This window comes from Lampetra fluviatilis, chromosome 28, assembly GCF_964198595.1.
Source record: "Lampetra fluviatilis chromosome 28, kcLamFluv1.1, whole genome shotgun sequence".
Lineage (NCBI taxonomy): Eukaryota > Metazoa > Chordata > Hyperoartia > Petromyzontiformes > Petromyzontidae > Lampetra > Lampetra fluviatilis.
In genome coordinates, this window is record NC_136302.1 from 12,581,258 (window position 1) to 12,603,500 (window position 22,243).

Consider the following 22,243-nt stretch of genomic DNA (forward strand, 5'->3'; position numbering starts at 1 on the left):
AAGTGCCCTCTGTGTGGCGGAGCTGGCCAAACATCACAATGTAGCAGCACCCTCCTGAAGATGTGTCTTGAGACTCGGCGAGATTTTCCTGGGTAAAATAACCGGCATTATATTGATTTACACCGTGTACTGTGCCGCAACACAGTATGACAATTTGCGTGCTTGTGGATAATATCCGTAATGTGACTGATATTGTCCGCATCAATGCAAATCATGTTTTTGTGTTGCGTACAATACAGTTTTTCCTCGAACACGGACCCATATCTGAGAGAGAGAGCCCTTGACAATCAACATCTGGGCAGTTCGCCAGCCTTGGTTCAAGCGAGCCCAACTCTGCCGAGTGCAGAGGTACCCATCCATTCAACGCTTGCCCAAATGAGATCTGATTCTTTTGCTTAATATTATTAACGTAATACTATTTATAATTCATCCAAAGTATACGATGATGTCACATTGCGGCTAAAGGAGTAAATAGCAGTGCATAAGCAAGACCATACAAAACATAATAAATAGTAGAAACATAAACAGAGGAGTGTGTTGGCTGCGCGCAGCTGTGAGTCTCCTCGGCAGAGCGGCGGCGCGAGTCCATTAACCGCTTGACTCCTCCTCCGCGGGCCGGGGGGCGCGGGGCTGTGCGCACGGCTTCGTGGGACGTGTCCGCTGGCGTGTCCGCCGGCGTGTGCGTGTCTGTTAGCGCGCGCGTTGGCGTGTCCGTTAGTGTGTCTGTTAGCGCGCGCGTTGGCGTGTCCGTTAGCGTGTCCATTAGCGTGTCCGCCGGCGTGTGCGTTAGCGTCGCTGGCGTGAGCCCTGCACACAGTCTGCATGACGGATGTTGTCTCTGTGTTTTCAGATAACCCCGCATTTTTTGCGGAACGGTGCTGACTGGAGCATGGATCACGGCGTTGTGGGGGATGCGGGGGGGGGGGTATCACGTGTGTGTGTGTAGGTGTTTACCTCTGTGTGAGGAGCGGTGGTGCAGCGTTAGCGCGCTTTGCTGTCGACCTGGCGACCAGGGTTCGATTCCCACTAACAGTTAACAGCAGTGACGATTATCTGAACCGGTCCTGGGCCTCCCCTAGGTCGACTCAGCCTCAAATGAGACAAAGGCGGCCTTCGTAGGTGCTCGCTAACAGCACTCGTTCCAGGCTCTGCGGGAGGTCTTTGTCCTTGATGCTGTGTGTTTATGTGTGTGGAGCGGTGAGAGAGAGAGAGCGCGCGCTGCGCTACCACAAACGTGGAGACCCGACCACGGTTAACATCAGGTGTGAGCGATATCTGAACCGGTCTCGGACCCCCATTCCTTCCCCCAAAAGAAGGCACTGCCAAATTCCGGTCTTCTCCTAGGTCGCCTCAGCCTTAAAATGTATATCTGTTGCAGTGTGCAAACTTCAGCACTGGGAAGGCAAAGGCGGCCCGGCGTGGTGCAGTCCACTCGTGTGCCCTGCCGTCCTTAATAGGTGGTCGCTAACAGCACTTGCCCGCGCAACCTGTGGGCTGTATGGGGTATATTTGCCTTGTGTGTGTGTGTGGGGAGCAGTAGTGTAATCGTTCACTGCACTACGAAGCCAATGACCTGGATTCCATTCTTCGTCATGGACAGCATCAGCGGCGAGTGGTGTCTGACCCTGCCCGGGGCCTCCCCTAGATGGATTCAGCCAGAATTAAGTGCCTGGTGCTGTGATCAGAACCAGGGAATACAAATGCGACCAGGCTTGTCACAATTCACCCCACCTATGATTTGATTCGCCCCCCCACCGGACCACTCCAAGACCCGGACCGTACCAACTGAGCCTGAGCACAATGAGGGCCCTCCTCACTGCGAGGCACGAGGAGTCGCCGCCGCTCCGCCTCCACCCTGCCGCCCGGAGTAGTCAAACTTGGGCACCTCATGGTATCGTGTGTCCACTAACACTGTCTCCTCCTTTGGCCTGCCCCTCGACCCTTGCCATTTGACCCCTGCCCCCCCGACCCCTGCTCCCATCCCTCCCCCCCGACCACTGCCCCCTGACCCCTGCCCCCCGACCTCCGATCCCCCCCCCCCGACCCGCCGCAGTGTGCCGCCCCGTGCTGTGCGGGTTTGGCGCGGTGTGCGAGCGCGACCCCGAGGAACCGGCCCGCGGGGTGTGCGCGTGCCGCCGCGCCGACTGCCTGGCCGTGGTGGCGCCCGTGTGCGGCTCGGACGGCGCCACCTACGCCAACGAGTGCGAGCTGGAGCGCGCCCAGTGCACGCAGCAGCGCCGCATCCGCGTCAGCAGCCGCGGGCCCTGCGGTGAGTGGCGTCGCCGTTCGCCGGTCCGTGTTGGGGGATGTGACCCCTTAGCCACGTCCGTCCATCCGTCCGTCTGTCCGTCCGTCTGTCTGTCTTTGGTTATTTTTTTTATTCCACGAGTTTTCCACCCACGAGCCTCTCCAGCAAACGGCTCCGCCGCTGGGCCGAGGAGGATATTTTAATCAAATAAATGATTGTCATAATTTACATATCTAAGGCGCAATTCATCCAGGGATCTCAGTGCACCTTGCAAGATATCAGGAAATATAAATCCTACAATGAATGCACATAATTTATAAAGAAGTTCACTTTAATCAATGACACTCCTGACACCCACACACAATAAAAGAACGGCTTGATATTGCGAACGAGTCGAACAGTACACTTAATCACATTTCGTGATGTTGAATACAATAAAATCTCCCGGGCATAGCTTCAGTCAGAGCTGGCAACCTCCTCACTCCCTCCTCCTCCTCCCCCCCCCCCCTCCGATCCGCTATCCCACGCTCACCTCTCCTTGCCTCGCGATTCCCCAGCAGCCGCAGCGGCGGTGGCGGCAGCGGTGGGCACCGGGTATCACCGTACTGTCCTTGAGCGGCCTCTAAGCTGTCGCTGTGCCACCCTGGGTGGGCCCGGACCCCGGCCCCATCGGCGGGGTGGGGGGGGGCGTGCGTGTTAGCGGAGGCCGTCGCTTAGCCGAGGGCGAAGGAAGCAATCACAGCTGGGCGAGCGGCACCCGTCCTAGACGAGGTCGCCCAGGAGGGAGTCATCAAGCGCCCCGCTCCGTGTTTACAGAGACACCGCAATGGGGACCGCCCGGCCTGCAGAGTCGCCACAACCCCACGCTGACCCGGCTCGGATGGCGCTCAGGTCTTTGTCTTTGTGCTTGCGTACGAGGATCGGCGGGGCGAGGCGGTTAGCGCGTCGCGCCGCGAACCTCGACGGCACGAGTTCGATTCCCCACTCGCGACCAATATCGGTGACGAATATTAGAACCGATCTTGGGCCTCCCGTAGGTCGACTCCACTTTAGACGAGTGCCCGGTGCGGTGTCTACAAAACATCGGCACTGACCGCCCAACCTCCTTGCGCGCCATGCCGGGCTTCGTAGGCGCAGCTCGCGTACGGCGCTTATCCTGAAGGCCACGCGGGGGATCTTCTGTCTCTCGCAGGCGCGCGTGAGCCGTGCAGCGGCGTGGCCTGCGGCCTGGGCTCCTCCTGCGTGTCGGTGCCGGACGGCTCGCCGCCACGCTGCGTGTGCCCTTCCTCGTGCGCCGGCGCCGCCAACGCCAGCATGTGCGGCACGGACGGCGCCACGTACCGCAGCGCGTGCGACATGAACAAGCGCGCGTGCGAGACGGCCACCGACATCCGCTACAAGTTCGCCGGGGAGTGCGGTGAGTGCCCTATGGCTGGTCGGTGGGTCACGCGGAGATGGGCGCTGCCAAGTCCAAAATCACCTCCTGGTTGGAGATCCACACGTCACACACCTCCCAGCTTCGACATTCCTCCTCGTAGACACTGCTGGTGGAACCATCAACTCACCCACCCACTCACCCACGCACCACTGGTGGAACCGTCGATTCACCCACTCACAACTGGTGGAACCATCAACTCACCCACCCCCTCACCCACTCACCCACGCACCACTGGTGGAACCATCAACTCACCCACCCACTCACCCACCCACGCACGCACCACTGGTGGAACCATCAACTCACCCACCCACTCACCCACTCACCCACGCACCACTGGTGGAACCATCAACTCACCCACCCACTCACCCACTCACCCACGCACCACTGGTGGAACCATCAACTCACCCACCCACTCACCCACCCACGCACGCACCACTGGTGGAACCATCAACTCACCCACCCACTCACCCACCCATGCACGCACCACTGGTGGAACCATCAACTCACCCACCCACTCACCCACTCACCCACGCACCACTGGTGGAACCATCAATTCACCCACCCATCCACTCACACACCACTGGTGGAACCACCCACCCACCCACTCACCCACCCACCCACCCACTCACCCACGCACCCACTGGTGGAACCATCAACCACATCAGAACATCAACACGCCACTGCGCACGTCTCCTTTACCAATGGAAAATTGAAGACACGAGCCACGGTGGCCATGCGACCCAAGACACAAATTCGTCTGGATCATCGTGTGTCCTCGCAGATTACATTTTTAATGAGAATACGTTTTTCCCCTTTTATCTGGCAACAAAACAGGTGTGAAGTTGTTAAAACACCAAACTGAAACCTTTTACAAGGAATCATGTCTGCATTAACCACAATACTTGTGGTCAAAATGCAAACAAAAAACATACACTGATGATATATTTGAAACTGATTGGTCCACACCAGAGAGACAGCTTTGTTATGCTACCCACCCTCTCCGCCTCCCCTCGGTAGATCCGTGCGCGGCCGTGACGCCGGGCCCCGACGAGCTGTGCCGCGTGGCACCGCGGTCCCGCGAGGCGGTGCTGCTGCCGCCGCCGGAGTCGTGCCCCGAGGGCGACGCGGGCGCCGTGTGCGGGGACGACGGCGTCACCTACGCCAGCGAGTGCCACTTGGAGCGCGCGGGGGCGCGGGCCGGCCTGAGGCTGCGCAGGCTCCACGGCGGGCAGTGCGCCCAGCACGGTACCCATGCCACGGCGACGACGCGGTGACGACGCGGGCAGCATGGATAATGGTGACAATGTAACAGCACGGTTGGCGTGGACGACGATGATGGCGAAGTTGATGAGACTGATTGATAATGATGGGGATGGTCATGATTACGGTGACAAAATTGACAGCGTAGTTGACGATGATAATGATGATGCTCTTGACAACGTAGATGGTGATTGTGACGATCATAGCGATGACGGTTGTGGCGATGACGACGATGACGGGAAGAGTGGCAGCGTGTCGGTGACCACCCCCCAGAGCCGCGCTGAGCGCGACCCCCAGAACCCCGCGCAGCAAAACCCCACGGCGCCAACCACGGCGCAGGCCCGGGCGGCCGCATCGCCCGGTGATGTTAACCCCTCCCCCCCCGCCACCTCTCCCCTCCCTCTTTCCCGCCATCTCAGAGAGGTGCCCACACCCGTGCCAGCACGGCGCTCTCTGCGCGGTCTCCGGCGGGGTGGCGCGCTGCTCGTGCGAGCGCATTGTGTGCGACGGTGCCTTCCGCCCGCTGTGCTCCACCGACGGGCGCACCTTCGGCAACGGATGCGAGCGGCAGCGCGCCGCCTGCCTGGAGGGGGCCGACGTCCCCGTGGAACACGACGGGCCCTGCAGTGAGTGCCGCGGCAGCCAACGCGGGCAGTCGCGCGGCGCCCTCGGAAGTATAATACTAATTATATTGATTAATTAATCCTGCGGTGATGGCGAGATGTTATCTCCTTCGCCTGGTTTGCAGGAGGTCATAGGTTCGATCGCGCCTGTTGTATATTTCGAGTTTGCGTGTCTCTCTCCCTGTGGTCGCGTGGATTTTTTTCCAGGTCCTCCGGTTTTCCCCTCCATGTTTAGGAACATGAGAGTTGGCTGCTATCAATTTCCACGTGATAAGCCACTTCGTTATGCTAGCCAGATCGCTTCTGAAAAAGAGCTACATAGCAGCGCAGGGGGCCTTACCTGGGAAAAAAAATAGTTGAGTTTTTAAATTAATGACGATTGAGAGATTGCAAAGCGCGCCACGGGTATCCGTTCGCCGCCCTCGGATCGGAGGGTGCGGAAAACGATTCAGAGGCATGGTGCTGGCTCAAAGCGTAGCCACAGGCGTTATTCACACGCACGCTCTCATTCCGTATTCACAACCGCCATGTGAGCTCGCCCATCATTATCCATTTGGGGTCAATAAAATAGGCACCACTTTATTAGGGAGTCAACGGTGGTTGTCCTATGGATGGACTTGCCGCTGCCATGGGAATGTGGAATTTCTACCACTCTCTCTGCAGGGCTGTAAACGGGAAATGAGCCACAAGGCCTCGATGCATTGGTGCTCATAGACATCCTTCTGCTCTAGTCCTCGCGATGCCACCCCCCCCGCACCCCCAGATGTGCCCGTGTTCCCCTCCACGCACGCTCACCCCCGCCACCGTCTCGTGCCCCCCCCCCCCCCCCGCTGCAGAGCCGCTGCTGGCGAGCCCGTGCCAGGGCGTGCGGTGCGGGACGGGCGCTCGCTGCGTGCTCAAGGGCGGCGCGCCGGTGTGCGAGTGCCAGGCCGTGTGCCCGTCGCACGTTTACGAGCCGGTGTGCGGCGCCGACAACCACACCTACGCCAGCACCTGCGAGCTCGAGAGCATGGCCTGCGCCATGCAGCGCACCATCGGCGTGCGCCACCGCGGGGCCTGCGGTGAGGGCTGACGCGGCGCGCTTGGCGCACGAGCGGCACGCCCGCGGCTCGCAGCTACGCACGCGGCACACCGCGCGCACGGCACGCGAGGAGGGTTTCACTCGTTGCGGCGTACTCGGGAATGCTTCCGAGATAGACTTCCCCACGAAGGCTCGCGTGGTTCCACGGTCAAAAACCGGGTTAGGAACAAGAAGCGAAAGACGATTTAACACGTAGGCTTTAGAAAACCTCTGTTATGGACAGACCACGATTGTCGGATGTCGCGTGAGACACCGCTGCTCGGCCACCGACGGTCCCTCGGCCGGAGTTTCGACGTCGGCGACTCGGCCCACGCGGCCCGTGAAGTAAAATCCGCGGCGAGAATTTGGGGCCGCAGCCCCCAAAGCGCGGCCCGCCAGAGATGGCGGCGGCGGCACGCGACGGCCCCTCCCCCGGCGCTCGGCCTCCGGTGCCGCGCCGCGGCCGCGGTCGCCAGACCCTCGGGCGGCCCGACCGCGACGCGTAAACCAGACCCCGGTGCACCCGCGCGGAGGCACCGTAAACGTCGTCTCCCCCCGACCCCCATGAGTTACGAGCTGACGGGGGCCCAGCCCGGCCGCGCTTGTTTACTCCGTAAATCCCGATTATACGGCGCGGGGCGTCGGCTCCTCCTTCGCTCCCCCCCCACCCACCCCACGGTGCGCCTCCGCTCGCTCGCGCCCGTCGGCGTGTTCCCGTGACGTCCCCGCCGTTCGCATCTCGTTAAACCGCGGTCTCGGCGTCCGCTCCGTATTTTGGCAAATCTCGCCCAGCAGCTGAGCCGGCGATCCGGTGCGAAGGAGATGCCATCGTGGGCCTGAGCTCAGCGCGTCTCCGCATGAGCCGCTCCGCTTTGTTTTCTGTTCTCTGCGCGTCGCGACGGCGCGGCTTACACCCTAAGCTGCTGCACCGCTGCTCCCGCTGTGTTCCCCGTACTAACTGTGCCGTGAACCTTGCCTCTGGCTGGCTGCCTGAACTAGCAAGGTGCCTGGCTGGGAGCCTGGCTAGCCGCGTGCCTGCCTAACTAGGCACCTGGTTAGGCACATGACCTGCAGAGCGCCTGCCTGATTTCCAGCCAAGTTCGCCATTCTCAATTTCCATGCAATTACGGCCGCTTGGCCAGGCGGCCAGCTCGTTGACTGTGGGTCTGCGCATCTGCCTGGCCGACTGACCACTTACTTACATGCCTGTCTAACTGCCTATTTAACTGCCTGTCTAACTGCCTGTCCGCTCGTCTGTCTGTCCGTACGTGCGTGTGGCCGTTTGCCCGACTCCGTGACACCGTTACGACCGACCCTCCTTGGTGGTGACGCTGCACGGCTGTGACCCCCCCACCCCCCGCTGGACTGCGCTCGCCCGCCTCCCTCGCCCGCCCGCCTCCCTACCCGCCCGCCTCCCTCGCCCGCCCGGCCCGCCCGGCCCGCCCGACCCGCCCAACCCGCCCGGCCTGTCGTCTCGACCCCTGCCGTCCCCGCACCGCCGATCGGCGCAGACCGCTGCTCGGGCTGCCGGTTCGGCGCGGTGTGCGACGGCGAGGCGGGGCGCTGCGTGTGCCCCGGCGTGTGCGCGGCAGGCGCCCGCAGCCCCGTGTGCGGCACGGACGGGCGCACGTACGCGGGCGAGTGCGACATGAACGTGCGCGCGTGTGCGGAGCAGCGCCACATCGCCGTGGCGTCGCGCGGCGAGTGCAGTAAGTGTCCCGCGGCGCTGGAATTCCACATTGCTCTGGCAGAAGGCGGTTTCTACGCGCTGCCCCGTCGTGCGCTGGCTAGTTGGCACGTCCCTTACCTCCCCGCGATGCCCCGCTGTAGCCGCCTTCACTGCCGATGCTCTTGGGCTGTGGTCGTCCTTCTGACGGAGCTGCTCGATGTGGCCTCACCGGCCGAGTCTCCGAGTCTCGCGAATGCACAACGTTGCTCGGAGTTGCAATGCAGTTGAGCAACAAAGACCCCGGAACCACGCGTACACTTGTCCAAAAGCCAACCCAAGCACGTGTGTATGTGTCGATACGCGTGCCCGCGTGTTTGTATGTGCATTTGCGTGTCCACACTTGTGCGACTGCGCGCGCGTGTGCGGCGTCCGTGTGTCAGGGTGCGTGTCCGCTGCGTGTGCGTACGTTGTATACTCCCGCGTGTCCGCGCGTCCATGTGTCCGCGTGTCTGTCCGTGTCTCCGCGCGTCCGCGCACGTCAACGCCTCTACACGTGCGCGCCCCTCCCGCCCCCACCCCTCCCCCCACCCCGACAGAGACGTGCGGCGGCGAGGTGTGCTCGTTTGGCGCCGTGTGCCTGTCGGGGCGCTGCTCGTGCCCCCCGTGCCCTCCGGGCGAGCGCGGCCCCCCCGTGTGCGGCAGCGACGGGCGCACGCACCCCAGCGCCTGCGAGCTGCGCGCCACAGCCTGCCGCCTGCGCGAGGTCCTCAACGTCACCCACGACGGCGCCTGCGACGGTACGCCCCCCGCAGGCCCTCGTCCTATGGGGGGCGGGGGTCACCGGGGGTCGCGTTCTTCATTTATCTTGGCCAATTTTAATTGCCTGGCCCATAATCTAGCAGCGCTGTGGAGGCAATGAAGGGTCGGTGGATCGCCCCCGTGGCAGAAATGTGGACTTGTTCCATTTGTACGGGGATAGAGTGTTTCTCCCTCGCACGCCTGGGTTTTCTCCGGGTGCTCTGATTTCCTCCTAACATGTAAACACTCGTCTATTGGCCGATAACGCATTCATATATAGAGGCAATTGTTGGTAGCACCGCGTGGCTGCTGCTAATCTCGCGCCTCTCAGTCGCGCTCTCTCTTCGAAAACCAGTGGTTCCTGTCTGTCTGTCCATGCCACCATCAATCTGACGATATCCCAACGTACATTTATCCGTGTGTGTGTGTACATCTGTGCGTCCATACGTGCATGTGTGTCTGTGCGGATCTGTCTGTTCGTGCGTGCGCGCGTGCGTGTGCCCGTGCGTTTGTGTGCGTGCATGCTCGCGCGCTCCCAGACTGCGAGGAGGAGGGGGGCGAGGGCGGCGTGTCGGGCTCGGGCTCGTCGGGCGACGTGTGCCTGGAGGAGCGTTGCCTGCGCTTCGGGGGCCAGTGGGACGACGACGTGGAGGACTCGCGCTGCCTCTGCGACTTCGCCTGCCGCAGCGTCGCGCTCAGCCCGGTGAGGGCCCCCCCCCGCCACGCCGCGCAACGAACCCGGCGACCCGAGTTCAATTCCCGGTGACGACTATTTGAACCGGTCGTGGGCCTCCCCTAGGTGCACTTAACCTCAAATGAGTACCCGGTGCATAAACATCGCCGCTGGTGTTGGGCGCCCACCCCGTCGTTTGCGACGTCGGCCTTCGTGGGTGCTGCTCGCTGACAGCACTTGCCCCGACGGTGTGTTGAGGCTACACGGGGGATCTTTGTCTTCATGCGTGCTTGTAGGTGTGCGGCTCGGACGGGGTGACGTACGGCAGTGAGTGCGAGCTGAAGAAGGCGCGCTGCGACCGGCAGACGGACCTCACCTTAGCACGGCTCGGACTCTGCATCAGGGGTGAGCGCGTGCGTGTGCGGGTATTGTATACGCACATGCGTGTGCGTGTACTGTATATGCGCATGCGTGTGTGTGTACTGTATACGCACATGCGTGTGCATGTACTGTATACGCACATGCGTGTGCGTGCACTGTATATGCACATGCGTGTGCGTGTACTGTATATGCACATGCGTGTGCGTGTACTGTATATGCACATGCGTGTGTGTACTGTATACGCACATGCGTGTGCATGTACTGTATACGCACATGCGTGTGCGTGCACTGTATATGCACATGCGTGTGCGTGTACTGTATATGCACATGCGTGTGCGTGTACTGTAAATGCACATGCGGAGTGGTGGCGCAGCGGTTAGCGCGCTTAAACTTTGATCCCGGCGAACCAGGCTTTCTGCTCACGATCCACAAATGGCGAATATTTTAACCAGTCCTGGGCCTCTTCTAGGTAGTGTTAGCCTTAAGTACCTGTTTCAGTCTACAACATCATCACTGGGGAGACACAGGCGGCCGGGCGTGGTGCTGGCCACCCACCCCCTCGTGTGCCGTGCCGGCCTTTATAGGTACTCGCTAACAGCACTTGCCCAACAGTCTGTTCAATGCTATACTCGGAGTCTTTGTATTTGTCATTGCAGAGGATTGTGGGGAACAAATTACCAAACAAACCTTCATCTCTCCAGACTCAACATGGAATAGTGCCCCGTTGCGCGAAGCTGTGCTGCACACGTGTGAGTGTGTGAGTGTGCGTGCGTATGGGTTTGTGTGCACGTGTGAGTGTGCGTGCTTTATGGGTTTGTGTGCGCATGTTCACGCACGTTGACGCACGCAAAACTCCTCCCCCGTACCCCCCCCACAGAGCCTGCCCCCGTTCCCACGACCTCCGCCGACCCCGTGGCCCACTGCAGCCAATCGGTGTACGGCTGCTGCCCCGACAACCAGACAGCTGCCCTCGGCGTGGGGCTCGCCGGCTGCCCCAGTGAGTGGGGGCTCACGGTGACGCGCACGCGACGTGACGTGCACACGACGCGACGCACGGGGCGTCACGCTCGAGCTGTCACGCGGGACGTGTTGTACGTGACGGTTGTATTTAGTGAATCCAAATCGTTTTGTGACATTTTACTCGTGCGACACTGCACGCTCACGCACACGCCCCCGTACGTGTCCCTCGCGTGTGGCCACTCAGGCACGTGCGCGTGTAACCGGCACGGTGCGTACGGCGCGAGCTGCGACGCGGCGACGGCCCAGTGCTCCTGCAAGCCGGGCGTCGGGGGCCTCAAGTGCGACCGCTGCGAGCCGAGCTTCTGGAACTTCCGCGGCATCGTGGTGGAGGAGCAGCCCGGATGCATACGTACGGAGGCGTGGTGGTGGTGGTGATGCGGTGATGCGGTGATGTGGTGGTGGTGGAGGTGGTGTTGATGATGATGATTGTGGAGGTGATGATGGTGGTGGAGTCGATGATGGTGGTTGTTGAAGTGGTAATGGTGGTGGTGATGATGGTGATTGTAGTGGAGGTGATGATGGTGGTGGTTAAGGTGGTGATAGTGGTGTAGGCGGTGTATCTGATGATGATGATGGTGTTGGTGGAGGTGACGACGATGATGATGATGGAGGTGACGATGATGATGCGGTTGCTCTGCTGCCCCCGTTGCTGCCCAGCGTGCAAGTGCGACTCGGCCGGCTCCGTGCGGGACGACTGCGAGCAGATGACCGGACGCTGCTCCTGCAAGGACGGCATCCTGGGGCCCAAATGCAGCCAGTGCCCGCCTGGGGAAGCCATGGGGCCCGCGGGCTGCCGGGAAGGTACGGGGAGGGGGGCAGCGGTGGGGGGGGGGGGGGGGAGGGGGGGGGGTCGGAGTTGGGGCAGGGCCCTCAAGGGGAGCAGCCACCGTCTGTGTGAGACACGCGTGTGCAGGAACACGCGTGTGCGGGAACACGCGTGACGATTCTGGCGCTCCATAGTCCGGTGACTTGTAGCGATTCGAGGTCACGATTCTAGAGCTGATTATTTTGCGTCTCCCAGTGTATACGCCTCTGCTTCGTCTGTGCTGCCTTAAGTGATTTTGTGTAGTTGTTTAAGTGACTACGTGGGTGTCCACGACGGTGCGCGTGACCCGCAGAGCCGACCCCGGCCTCCTGCGGGCTGCTGTCGTGCCGCTTCGGCGCCGTGTGCGTGGAGGAGGGCGGCGCCGCTCGCTGCGAGTGCCCCACCGCGTGCTCCGAGCGAAACCTCACCAGGGTGAGCCGCCGTCACCCCCCGACCCCCGACCCCCGCTTGCTCGCATGATTGCCGTCGTTATCACGATCCGTGGGCAGATAGCCCCGTAGGTGTCCGCTGGGCGTTTCGTCAGTTGTTTCCACTTCTCTCTGCCTTGCAGTGCCAATGTGCTCAAGTAGTGGCCGCATCTTTCTGGCAGCAACCTCCCATGTCGTCGTCAAGCCACGCTCTGTCGTGCGTGCGCCTGTAGTCACACGTGTGCGTGCGCGTGCGTGTGTGTAGGTGTGCGGCACGGACGGGGTGACGTACGCCGATCGGTGCCAGCTCTTCACCATCGCATGCCGCCAGGGCACAGCCATTTCCATCGCGTCCCACGGGCCTTGCCCAGGTCTCGCAGGCGGCGTGCTCCGTCAAAAACACTCGCTCGCTAAAAACACTCGCTCGCTCAAAAAACACTCTCTCACTAAAAACACTCGCTCGCTCAAAAACACTTGCTTACTAAAAACACTCACTCGCTAAAAACATTCGCTTGCTCAAAAGCACTCAAAATACGCGCTCACTAAAAACACTCGCTCAAAAACACTCTCTCACTAAAAACACTCTCTCACTAAAAACACTCGCTCGCTCACTAAAAACACTCGCTCGCTCACTAAAAACACTCACTCGCTCACTAAAAACACTCGCTCAAAAGCACTCAAAATACGCGCTCACTAAAAACACTCTTTCACTAAAACACTCTCTCACTAAAAACACTCTCTCTCTAAAAACACTCTCTCACTAAAAACACTCTCACTAAAAACACTCGCTCGCTCAAAAACACTTGCTCACTAAAAACACTCGCTCGCTCCACCGTCGCCATCACGTTCGCCGCCACCGTCATTGTCACAGTGAGCGTCTCCCTGTCGTCGTCCGCAGAACCCGTCCCCCCGTTCCAAGTGGGGGACCCCCACGTGGGACCGCTGCTGCCCCCCCCCACCACGGGCCGCCCCCCCCACTCCGCGGTGGTGACGCTGCCCAAGCAGGCGCCCTGGACCCCCACCCCCCCGGGGGCCAGGGCCTCCCACACCGCCTCCCCGCACGGCGCCAGCACCGCGGCCGCAGGGCAGCAGAAAGAGGTGAGAACGACACACGGAGATGCACAGAGACACGCACGCGCACAGACACACGCACACACGGAGACAAAGACATACGGAGACACACGGAGACGCACGTGGAGACACGTACGTAGGCACACATGCGCAGACACATGGAGACACATGAAGACACATGAAGACACGCACTCGGAAACACACATACAGAGACACACGCACACGGAAACACACATACAGAGACACACGCACATACAGAGACGCACGTCGGCGATACTGATGGTGTCACCGGCGCCGGGTGCCAGGACGAGGTGGAGGCGCTGCCCCCACCGGAGGAGGAGGGCAGTGGCTCGAACAGCGGCGATGGCTCGGACCAGGAGGGCAGTGGCGGCGGTGGCGGCACAGCCAGCGGCACCGGTGAGACGGCGGCGCACACACAGCGGCGCACACACACACACAGACAGTACCGCACAGCAGTGGCAGTCGGCACAGTTGTGATTGTGTCTCCGTGCTGGTTTCTTTGTGTTGTGTAATCGTTCTTGCCTCTGTGCCATAACAATAATCACGGGGACACTAATTATAGATTTTCTACCGGGCTCAAAATGCGATCTCACACGGCCAATTTTGTGGTTCACCACTCGCATCTCTCTCTGTCTCCCGCGCCACACCGGTAGCCACCGGGGAAGGAGCGGTGAAGCCGGTCCCCGTGCCGGCCGCCAACGGCTCCATCGCGGAGCGCTCCTCCTGCGAGAACTCCGCCTTCGGCTGCTGCCCCGATGGGCGCACCCTGGCCACCGACCCCGCCGCCTCCGCCTGCCCAGGTGCCGGGGGCCACGCGGCAATGTGGGGGTCACGTGGTGGTGATGTGGGGGTGACGTGGGGATGACGTGGTGGTGACGTGGTGGTGACGTGAGTGTGACGTGTTGGTGACGTGGGTGTGACGTGGGGGTCACGTGGGTGTGACGATGTGGTGGTGGTGACGTGGTGGTGACGTGGGGGTCACGTAGGGGTGACGTGGGGGTCACGTGGTGGTGACGTGGGGGTCACGTGGCGGTGACGTGGGGGTCACGTGGTGGTGACGTGGTGGTGACGTGGGGGTCACGTGGTGGTGACGTGGTGGTCACGTGGTGGTGACGTGGGGGTCACGTGGTGGTGACGTGGTGGTCACGTGGTGGTGACGTGACAACTTGTTGGGGGTAACTCGGGGACGACGCGCAGAGGTAAAGAGGGTGATGATGAGTGAGTGTGCGAACGAGTGAGCGAACCAGTTTCGCATACTTGCTTGCCGCGTCAGTGAGCACGTCTTCACGTGAACGTGTGCCGTGGCGGTGTGCGCGTATGTGTGCGCGTGTGTGTGTGTGCGCGTGTGCGCGTGTGTGTGTGTGTGTGCACGTGTGCGTGTGTGTGTGTGCACGTGTGTGTGTGTGTGCACGTGCGCGGTCGTGTGCAGCGACGCGCGTCGTGCTGGCCCAGCTGTCCATCGAGGAGCTCGAGGGCACCGAGACGACGTTCGGACCGTGGCTCTCGGACCCGACGTCCGAGCAGTTCGCGGAGACGCGGAGCAGCACCGAGAACGGCGTGAGTGTGCACGCGCGTGCGCGTGTGTGCGCGCGTGTGCGTGTGAGCGTGCATGTGCGTGTGTGCGTGTGAGCGTGCGTGTGAGCGTGCATGTGCGTGTGTGCGTGTGAGCATGCGTGTGAGCGTGCGTGTGCGTGTGAGCACGCGTGCACGTGTGTGCGCGCGTGTGAGCGTGCGTGTGAGCGTGCGTGTGCATGTGTGGTCAGGGCACTGTGCGTTGAACCAAGCAACGCAAGTTTGAGTCCCTCTTACACCTAACACTGCCGACAAATATCTGAACCGGTCCTGGGCCTACCCCCAGGTCGACGCAGCCTTAAACGAGTACCTGGTGCGGTGTGTAAACATCGCCAATGGGGTGACGAAGGCGGCCGGGCGTGGTGCCGGCCACCAATCCCCCGCGTGTGCCGTTCCAGCCTTCATAGGTGCTGCTCGCAAACAACACTTGCCCTGACGGTTTGTCAAGGCTACCCTGTGGGCGGGGGTCTTTGTCTTTGTGTGTTGCATGTGCAGCTCAGCGACATGCTGCTGCACTCGGAGGTGCAAAAATGGTTCCGCAGCGCCCGCGTGCTCCGCTTCGCGTCCGCGCCTTCCAACGGCCACGTCCAGGCCGACGTGGAGTTGCACTTTGATCCCAGTAAGAGCCAATCGGACGCGGCGCAGGATAGCACAGCGAGAATGCGGTGGTGATCGTTGCGATGATGGTTGTGGTTTCTCGTGGTGGCGTTAATGGTGGTGTTGGTGGTGGTGCAGGAATAAGCGTTGCCAGCGGTCGTAGTAAGAGTAGTGCCAGTGGTAACCGTGGTGATAATGGTCACGGTAGTGGTAACGCTCATGTTAACGGTAGCCGTAGTGATAGTGATGTTGGTCGTGGTATGGTATTCGTGGCGGCAGCGGTGGTAGTGGTGGCGGTAGCTGCGGTGGTGGTTGCGGTAGTGGTAGCGGTGGCAGTATTGGTTGTGGTTGCGATTGCGGTGGTAGTGGCGGTAGCGGTGGTAGTGGTAATATTGGTGGCTGTAAAGGTGGTGATTTTATGTAGTGGTGGCAGCAGCGGTAGCGGTAGCAGCGCTCGCACTCTGACCCTGCGCCCCGCGTCTCCACACCCCCCAGACTCGCACGTCTCGGCGGAGGCGGTGCGGAGGGCGCTGCTCAAGGTGCTGCGCTCGCAGAGGAAGAGAGGCATCGTCGTGACGAAGCCCGAGCACGGACACGTCTCGCTCCTCACGCCCGGTACGGCCCGCACGCCACGGGATCGTGGGAGATCGCGCGGGATCGCGGGGGATCGTATGGGATCTTGCGCCCAGCGCTCACCAGGTCAGACACGGAGATCCCCGCGACTGACGCGCGACATCTCTCCCCCTCCCAGCGACGCCGCCCCCTACGGCCGCCACCGTCTCCTTGCTCCCGGCCGCGGCGGCGACCGCCTCCGCGGTAACTCGGCAGCGCGCTCCTCCTCTCGCTCCTCCTCCCGCTCCTTCCGCCGCTCCTCCGGCGGCGCCGTCCGCGGCTCCGTCACCGAAGCAGCGGCGGCCCGGCCCGCAGGAGAGCGACGACTGCACCACCAACCCGTGCCTCCACTGGGGCCAGTGCCGCCCCGAGAAGCCCTCGGGCTACACTTGCATCTGCCCCGTCGGGCGTGGCGGCGCCGTCTGTGAACAAGGCAGGTCCAGCACCCCCTGTCCCCCTCGTTGATGCGTTCATAGGTCATACTGCATTGGCAGTCGCCTTACAATTAAAATAATAGTAAATTATTATTAAAATCATAGGCGACGTTTCTGGCAGTGGCCCCAATCGCCTGATACAGTTGTGCATGCACAGATCGTTCCACTCGTACAAAGACTCCCCGTAGAGCTTTTAACAGCGCCTTTAGTGAGCGGCACCCGCAAGCCGATGCTGGATTCACGTTTGTGTACGTTTGCGTTGCGAACGCGACGTTCCAACCCCACCGTCGGCGGTGCTCCGCAGAGGTCCGCTACCACCATCCGGCGTTCGGCGGAGAGTCCTTCCTGGCCTTCGAACCGATCGAGGCCTTCTACACGGTGCGCGTGAGCCTGCTGTTCCGCTCGATGCGGCCCACGGGCCTCCTGCTCTACAGCGGCCAGGCGCAAGTCGGCGACTTCTTCTCGATTGCGCTCGTCAACGGAGTCGTCCAGCTGCGGTCAGCGACCACCCAGCCCCCCTGACCCCCCACCCCCCGCAAAAAAACAACTTTTATTCGATACAAATGAATTAAAATGTGCGCGGTGGCCCGCCAACCCTCGCCTCCACAGTGCTCGGTTGCAGGCCACGTGACGCCTTGCCCAGGCTTGCACGTGCTGTGTAGACCTTGTCTCGCGCCATGCGTAGCCAACCGCGTGAACCAGAGGTAAGGTTTATAAAGACATTAGTTTTCAACTTAGAAGGCGCGTTTTTAGTGTTGAAAAATCGGGAGGAAATTATGTAGTCACGTAATCTATACTTGTACACTTATTCAATTATTTTTAGTGCCTTGCCTACCTTTTATCTGCTTTGCATTCATATCGTTGATATGTGTTGTTGTGTTGTTGTGTGTGTTGTTGTTGTTTTAACTCATTGACCCGCCTCTACTGGACATCTGTGAGAAAGAGCTTCATAGCTCATCGGATTCCTCGTCCAGAACAAATAAAGATTCTCACTCTGAGAGAGATATTATAAAGATAACGCCGAGAATAATCGAATTTCGCGAAAGTAAAATCTGTGAATGAACAGCTTTGACTATGAATATGTTTTTGTATGCAGATTTGACTTCTTTCACACAGCACGTCGCCATTCGTGCTAATCGCGAGTGCGGGGGAAGGACAACAAACTAAACACACAAAGCAGCTCTGAAGAAACGAGTTTGGCAATCTAGATTCTAGACGATGAGGATTTCAAAGTGCACAGCTCCAATGGCCTCCTAATATCGGAAGGAAAGAGCGTTCCAGACGGCCTCGGAAGCGCATCTGACAATCTTCGTCATCCCCCCCCCCCTCTCTCAGGTACAACCTGGGCTCGGGCATGGCGGTGATCACGAGCCGCTTGAGGCTGCAGCTGGGCCGCTGGTTCCGCGTGGAAGTGCAGCGCACCCGGCGCACCGGCTCCCTCTCCGTGGAGAAGGAGATCCCCGTGGAGGGAGAGAGCCCCCCCGGCTCCGAGGGTCTCAACCTCGACAGCGACCTCTTCATAGGGGGGGCACCCGCCAACGTCATGCAAACGTGAGCGCAAACCGCGGGGGGCGGGGGGCCTGGGGCGGGGAGGGGGGGCGGTGTGGGTTGGTGGACTGGAGGGGTGGTTACTGCGCCTTAATTTCTCACCGCGTCGTAAACCAGTAGCCACGTGCACAAGGCGAGCGGCATACCGGATGTGGTGTGCCGGCTCAAGCGAAGCCCTGGTCCGTTCTTCCCTCCCCCTCGCTCTGAGAACAACAACAACAACGACAACGATGGTGACAATAGCCTTGATGGTACCAATTGTTGCTGGCCGCTTTTCACAGCTTGCGCCTTTTCGGGCCTTGCACCCGGCAAACCGTGGCATACAAAACAAATTGTCGCGGCTGCACAGACCCCCGATCGCTGCCCCACCAATCCCTCTGCGTCCCCTGCCCCCCCCCCCACGGCATCACTGCCCCCCCCACCCACCGCTGCCCCCCACCAGTGTGAAGCAGCAGGCGCTGGTGCAGCGGGGACTCACGGGCTGCCTGACTCAGCTGCTCGTCAACGACGTCGCCTACAACCTGCAGGTAGCGTCGCTCGCGCCGCCCGCCCTCTCGCGTATGCATCAATAGGCGCTCGCTGACAGCACTTGCCCCAACAGGGTGTTGAGGCGAAACGGGGCGGGAACTCTGCCTTTTGTGTGTGTGCATGATGGGAATGCGTCTGAATGTGTTTGTCGTCCTTTCCCCGCGCCTCCGATGAGCACGGTTGGCTACGTACGGTGGGAGAGAAGTTCCACACGCACACACACGCGCACACACGCGTGTGTGTGTGTGTGCGTGTGTGCGTGTGGTGTGTGTGTGTGTGGAAACAAGACAGGAGTGAGTTCCTGGCTGAAATGAGCATTGACACATTCGTGCTCATCTCCCGTTTACAGCCCTGCAAAGCCAGTGGTGTAAATTTCACATGCCTATGATGGGGTTGAGTATATCCACAGGATAACTGCTGTTGACTTCCCCACAAAGTAGTACTCGTGTTATCCACCCCGGAGGGATGATGATGATGATGTTTGGCTGAGTCAACCGCCCCTGAACAGGATATGACCTCGCGATCTTGCGCGTCGCTTGCGAGCCACGGGGCGGTTGTCGCCGGCGCTCACGCTGGCGCCGTTGTGCAGATCCAGGGCGGCGAGGTGCGGTACGGCCAGGGCATCGGGGAGTGCGGCAACAACCCGTGCCGCCCCAACCCGTGCCACAACAAGGCCGTGTGCCGGATGAGGGAAGCCGAGGCGTACCAGTGCATCTGCCACAAAGGGTTCACCGGTGAGCACGCACACGCACACACACGCACACACGCGCACACGCACACACACACGCACGCACACACACACACACGCGCATACACACGCACACACACGCACACACACACACACACGCGCCCACACACGCACACACACGCACACACACGCACACACACACACACGCGCACACACACGTACACACACGCACACACACATGCGCACACACACACGCAGACGCACACACACACACGCACGCACATACGCACACACATGCACACACGTGCACACTGCACCTCACACTGAAATGTACCCATGCACGGACATGCATTCTCCACCACCACCTCTACCACCGCAACCACCACCACCACCACGTCCACCACCACGTCCACCACCTCTTGTTTATCCCCCCAGGCCCGACGTGTGCCAACGCGAGCAGCGCGTGTGAGCCCAGCCCGTGCCACCCGTCGTCGCGCTGCCTCGTGCTGCCGCAGGGCGGCTTCAAGTGCGAGTGCCCGCTGGGGCGCGAGGGCAAGCTCTGTGACCGAGGTGCGCGGGGCGTGGGGGGGGGGGCGGTGGGGGCGGGCAGCGCGTGTGTGCGCGTGTGCGTCAAGCGGGTCGTGCGTGTGCGCGTGTGCCCGTTTGTGTGCGTGACGCGGGTCGTGTGTGCGTGTGTGTGTGACACGGGTCGTGCGTGCGTGTGTGTGCGTGTGACATGGGTCGTGCGTATGCACGTGTGTGTGCGTGTGTGTCTGTGTGACGCGTGTGTGCGTGCGCGTGTGTGCGTGTGCGTGTCGCTCCGCGGAGCGGTGGCGTGGCGGTTGGCGCGCTGCGCCACGAACCCGGCGACCCGTGTTCGATTCCTACTTATGGCCAACATCGGTGATGAATACCTGATCGGGGTCCTGGGCATCCACTAGGTCGACTCAGCCTCAAATGAGTACCTGGTGCGATGCACAAATAACATGAGCATTGGGGAAACAAAAGCGGCCGGGCGTGGTGTTGGCCACCCACTCCCTCGTGTTGAGAGAATTTGCCCCGACAGTCTGTTGAAGACTCGACGGGGTTTTTTGTCTTTGTAGCTGTGCCACCGAGTCAGGCCGAGGCCCTGGCGCCGAGGTTACGGTCGAGCTCCGCGTTGCCTTGCGTGGCGAGCGAGCCGCGCTCACGTGCCCTGTCCCCTCCTCCCAGACGTGGCGGTGGACAAGACCGCGGCCTTCATCCCGGCCTTCAACGGCCTCACGTCGTACATCGAGCGCGAGAGCCTGGAATCCGTCAGCTCCACGCACCAGTGAGTGGGGCTGGGTGGGGGGGGGGGGGGGCACGCGCGCTACTCCGCCGCCCGCGTGTCACCGGGAAGCGTCGCCCTCGCATCCCAGCCGCCACGTCATCCCGCACACATCATCATCGTCGTCGTCGTGGTCGTGGTCGGGTGAAGGCCTCGCCAAGCCGTCGTCATCTCTCACGGCCTCGCGATGCCACGATCCATCCGGCTCCTGTGCGCGAGCGGTGTCCCTCGGTGAGGCTCGGGACGGCTGTGACAGCTGCGGGGGAGCGAGCGAGGAGGGGGAGAGGAGGAGGAATATTCCTTCGTTTGCTCCGAGGTCAGCGGTTAAACTATCGCGGTCTCGGCGGGGGCGAGGGGGGGAGCGGCAGAGGATGTACGGTGTACGGTGCATCCGCAAACGGCGTTCTGGAATTGGCGGCGGCCGTGCGGTTCCCGCCATCGGCCACAACTCCGTCGGTAGTCTCGACCACGCCGGCCATCTTCTCTTCTCTCGACGGTGACGAATCCCCCTCCCTCCCCCGCCCCCCCCTTCCACCGCAGGAGCAAGCTGACGCTGGAGGTGTCCTTCCTGAGCCAGGAGAAGGACGGCATGATCCTCTACAACGGCCACCAGACGGACGGGCGCGGGGACTTTGTGTCCCTCAACCTCGTCAACGGCTTCCTGGAGTTCAAGTTCGACCTGGGCAAGGGCCCCGCCGTCATCAGGTGCGGGGTGCTGCCGCCTCGAGGGACACCGGGGGGGGGGGGGGGGGCGGTCGGCGGCTTCCCATGCCAAGGAGAGCGTGCCGCTGTTGCCGTGTGTGAGTACGCGCGTGTGTGTACGTGGGAAGCTGGCTTTGAGTCTCGCTCAAGGCCACCACCAATACCGGTGACGATCATCTGTACTGGTCCAGGGCCTCTCCTAGGTCGACTCAGTCTAAGATTAGTACCTGGTGCGGCTATATGGGGATCTTTGTCTTTCTGTATGTGTCTACTCACGTATATGTATGCCCATGTGTGTACCCGCGTGTGCCCGCTTGTGCACGTGCCGTGGTGTGTGTGTGCCCGTGTGCGTGTGCGTGGTGCGTGTGTGTGTGTGCGTGGTGTGTGTGTGCCCGTGTGCGTGGTGCGTGTGTGTGTGTGCGTGTGCACGTGCGTGGTGTGTGTGTGCCCGTGTGCGTGTGCGTGGTGCGTGTGTGCGTGTGCGTGGTGCGTGTGTGTGTGTGCGTGTGCACGTGCGTGGTGTGTGTGTGCCCGTGTGCGTGTGCGTGGTGCGTGTGTGTGCGTGTGCACGTGCCGTGGTGTGACGAGCAGGAGCGCCGAGCGGCTCCCGCTGGGCGTGTGGCACGTGGTGAATGTGCAGCGCAGCGGCCGCTCCGGCTCCATGACCATCAACCAGGGCCGCCCGCTCACCGGGGAGTCCCCGGTATGCAAGAACGCTCACGCACGGATGGACTCGCACTCACAGACATGCGGCCCAT

General features: G+C 61.4%; 1 protein-coding gene across 3 annotated transcripts in view; it reads left to right on the plus strand.

Annotated features, from left to right (window-relative positions):
• The window catches only part of AGRN (agrin), a 122,889-nt gene that overhangs the window by 94,111 nt on the left and 6,535 nt on the right, over nucleotides 1–22,243 (plus strand). For 2 of the 3 annotated variants that reach the window (XR_013639414.1, XM_078869771.1), the window contains exons 4-32: nucleotides 2,054–2,269; nucleotides 3,441–3,665; nucleotides 4,704–4,931; nucleotides 5,366–5,572; nucleotides 6,406–6,630; nucleotides 8,141–8,338; nucleotides 8,895–9,095; nucleotides 9,636–9,799; nucleotides 10,066–10,174; nucleotides 11,028–11,147; nucleotides 11,355–11,519; nucleotides 11,828–11,971; nucleotides 12,289–12,407; nucleotides 12,669–12,774; nucleotides 13,302–13,501; nucleotides 13,780–13,891; nucleotides 14,149–14,295; nucleotides 14,925–15,052; nucleotides 15,563–15,686; nucleotides 16,160–16,279; nucleotides 16,416–16,709; nucleotides 17,015–17,207; nucleotides 18,046–18,261; nucleotides 18,701–18,785; nucleotides 19,376–19,520; nucleotides 19,910–20,044; nucleotides 20,687–20,786; nucleotides 21,324–21,488; nucleotides 22,077–22,188. Coding sequence is in view for 2 of the 3 variants with exons in the window: in XM_078869771.1 (XP_078725897.1) it covers nucleotides 2,054–2,269; nucleotides 3,441–3,665; nucleotides 4,704–4,931; nucleotides 5,366–5,572; nucleotides 6,406–6,630; nucleotides 8,141–8,338; nucleotides 8,895–9,095; nucleotides 9,636–9,799; nucleotides 10,066–10,174; nucleotides 11,028–11,147; nucleotides 11,355–11,519; nucleotides 11,828–11,971; nucleotides 12,289–12,407; nucleotides 12,669–12,774; nucleotides 13,302–13,501; nucleotides 13,780–13,891; nucleotides 14,149–14,295; nucleotides 14,925–15,052; nucleotides 15,563–15,686; nucleotides 16,160–16,279; nucleotides 16,416–16,709; nucleotides 17,015–17,207; nucleotides 18,046–18,261; nucleotides 18,701–18,785; nucleotides 19,376–19,520; nucleotides 19,910–20,044; nucleotides 20,687–20,786; nucleotides 21,324–21,488; nucleotides 22,077–22,188 (4,703 nt within the window). In the remaining variant the exon portion in view is untranslated. The remainder of the gene's footprint in view (nucleotides 1–2,053; nucleotides 2,270–3,440; nucleotides 3,666–4,703; nucleotides 4,932–5,365; nucleotides 5,573–6,405; nucleotides 6,631–8,140; nucleotides 8,339–8,894; nucleotides 9,096–9,635; nucleotides 9,800–10,065; nucleotides 10,175–11,027; nucleotides 11,148–11,354; nucleotides 11,520–11,827; nucleotides 11,972–12,288; nucleotides 12,408–12,668; nucleotides 12,775–13,301; nucleotides 13,502–13,779; nucleotides 13,892–14,148; nucleotides 14,296–14,924; nucleotides 15,053–15,562; nucleotides 15,687–16,159; nucleotides 16,280–16,415; nucleotides 16,710–17,014; nucleotides 17,208–18,045; nucleotides 18,262–18,700; nucleotides 18,786–19,375; nucleotides 19,521–19,909; nucleotides 20,045–20,686; nucleotides 20,787–21,323; nucleotides 21,489–22,076; nucleotides 22,189–22,243) is intronic. The other variant, XM_078869772.1, reaches the window with a different exon arrangement.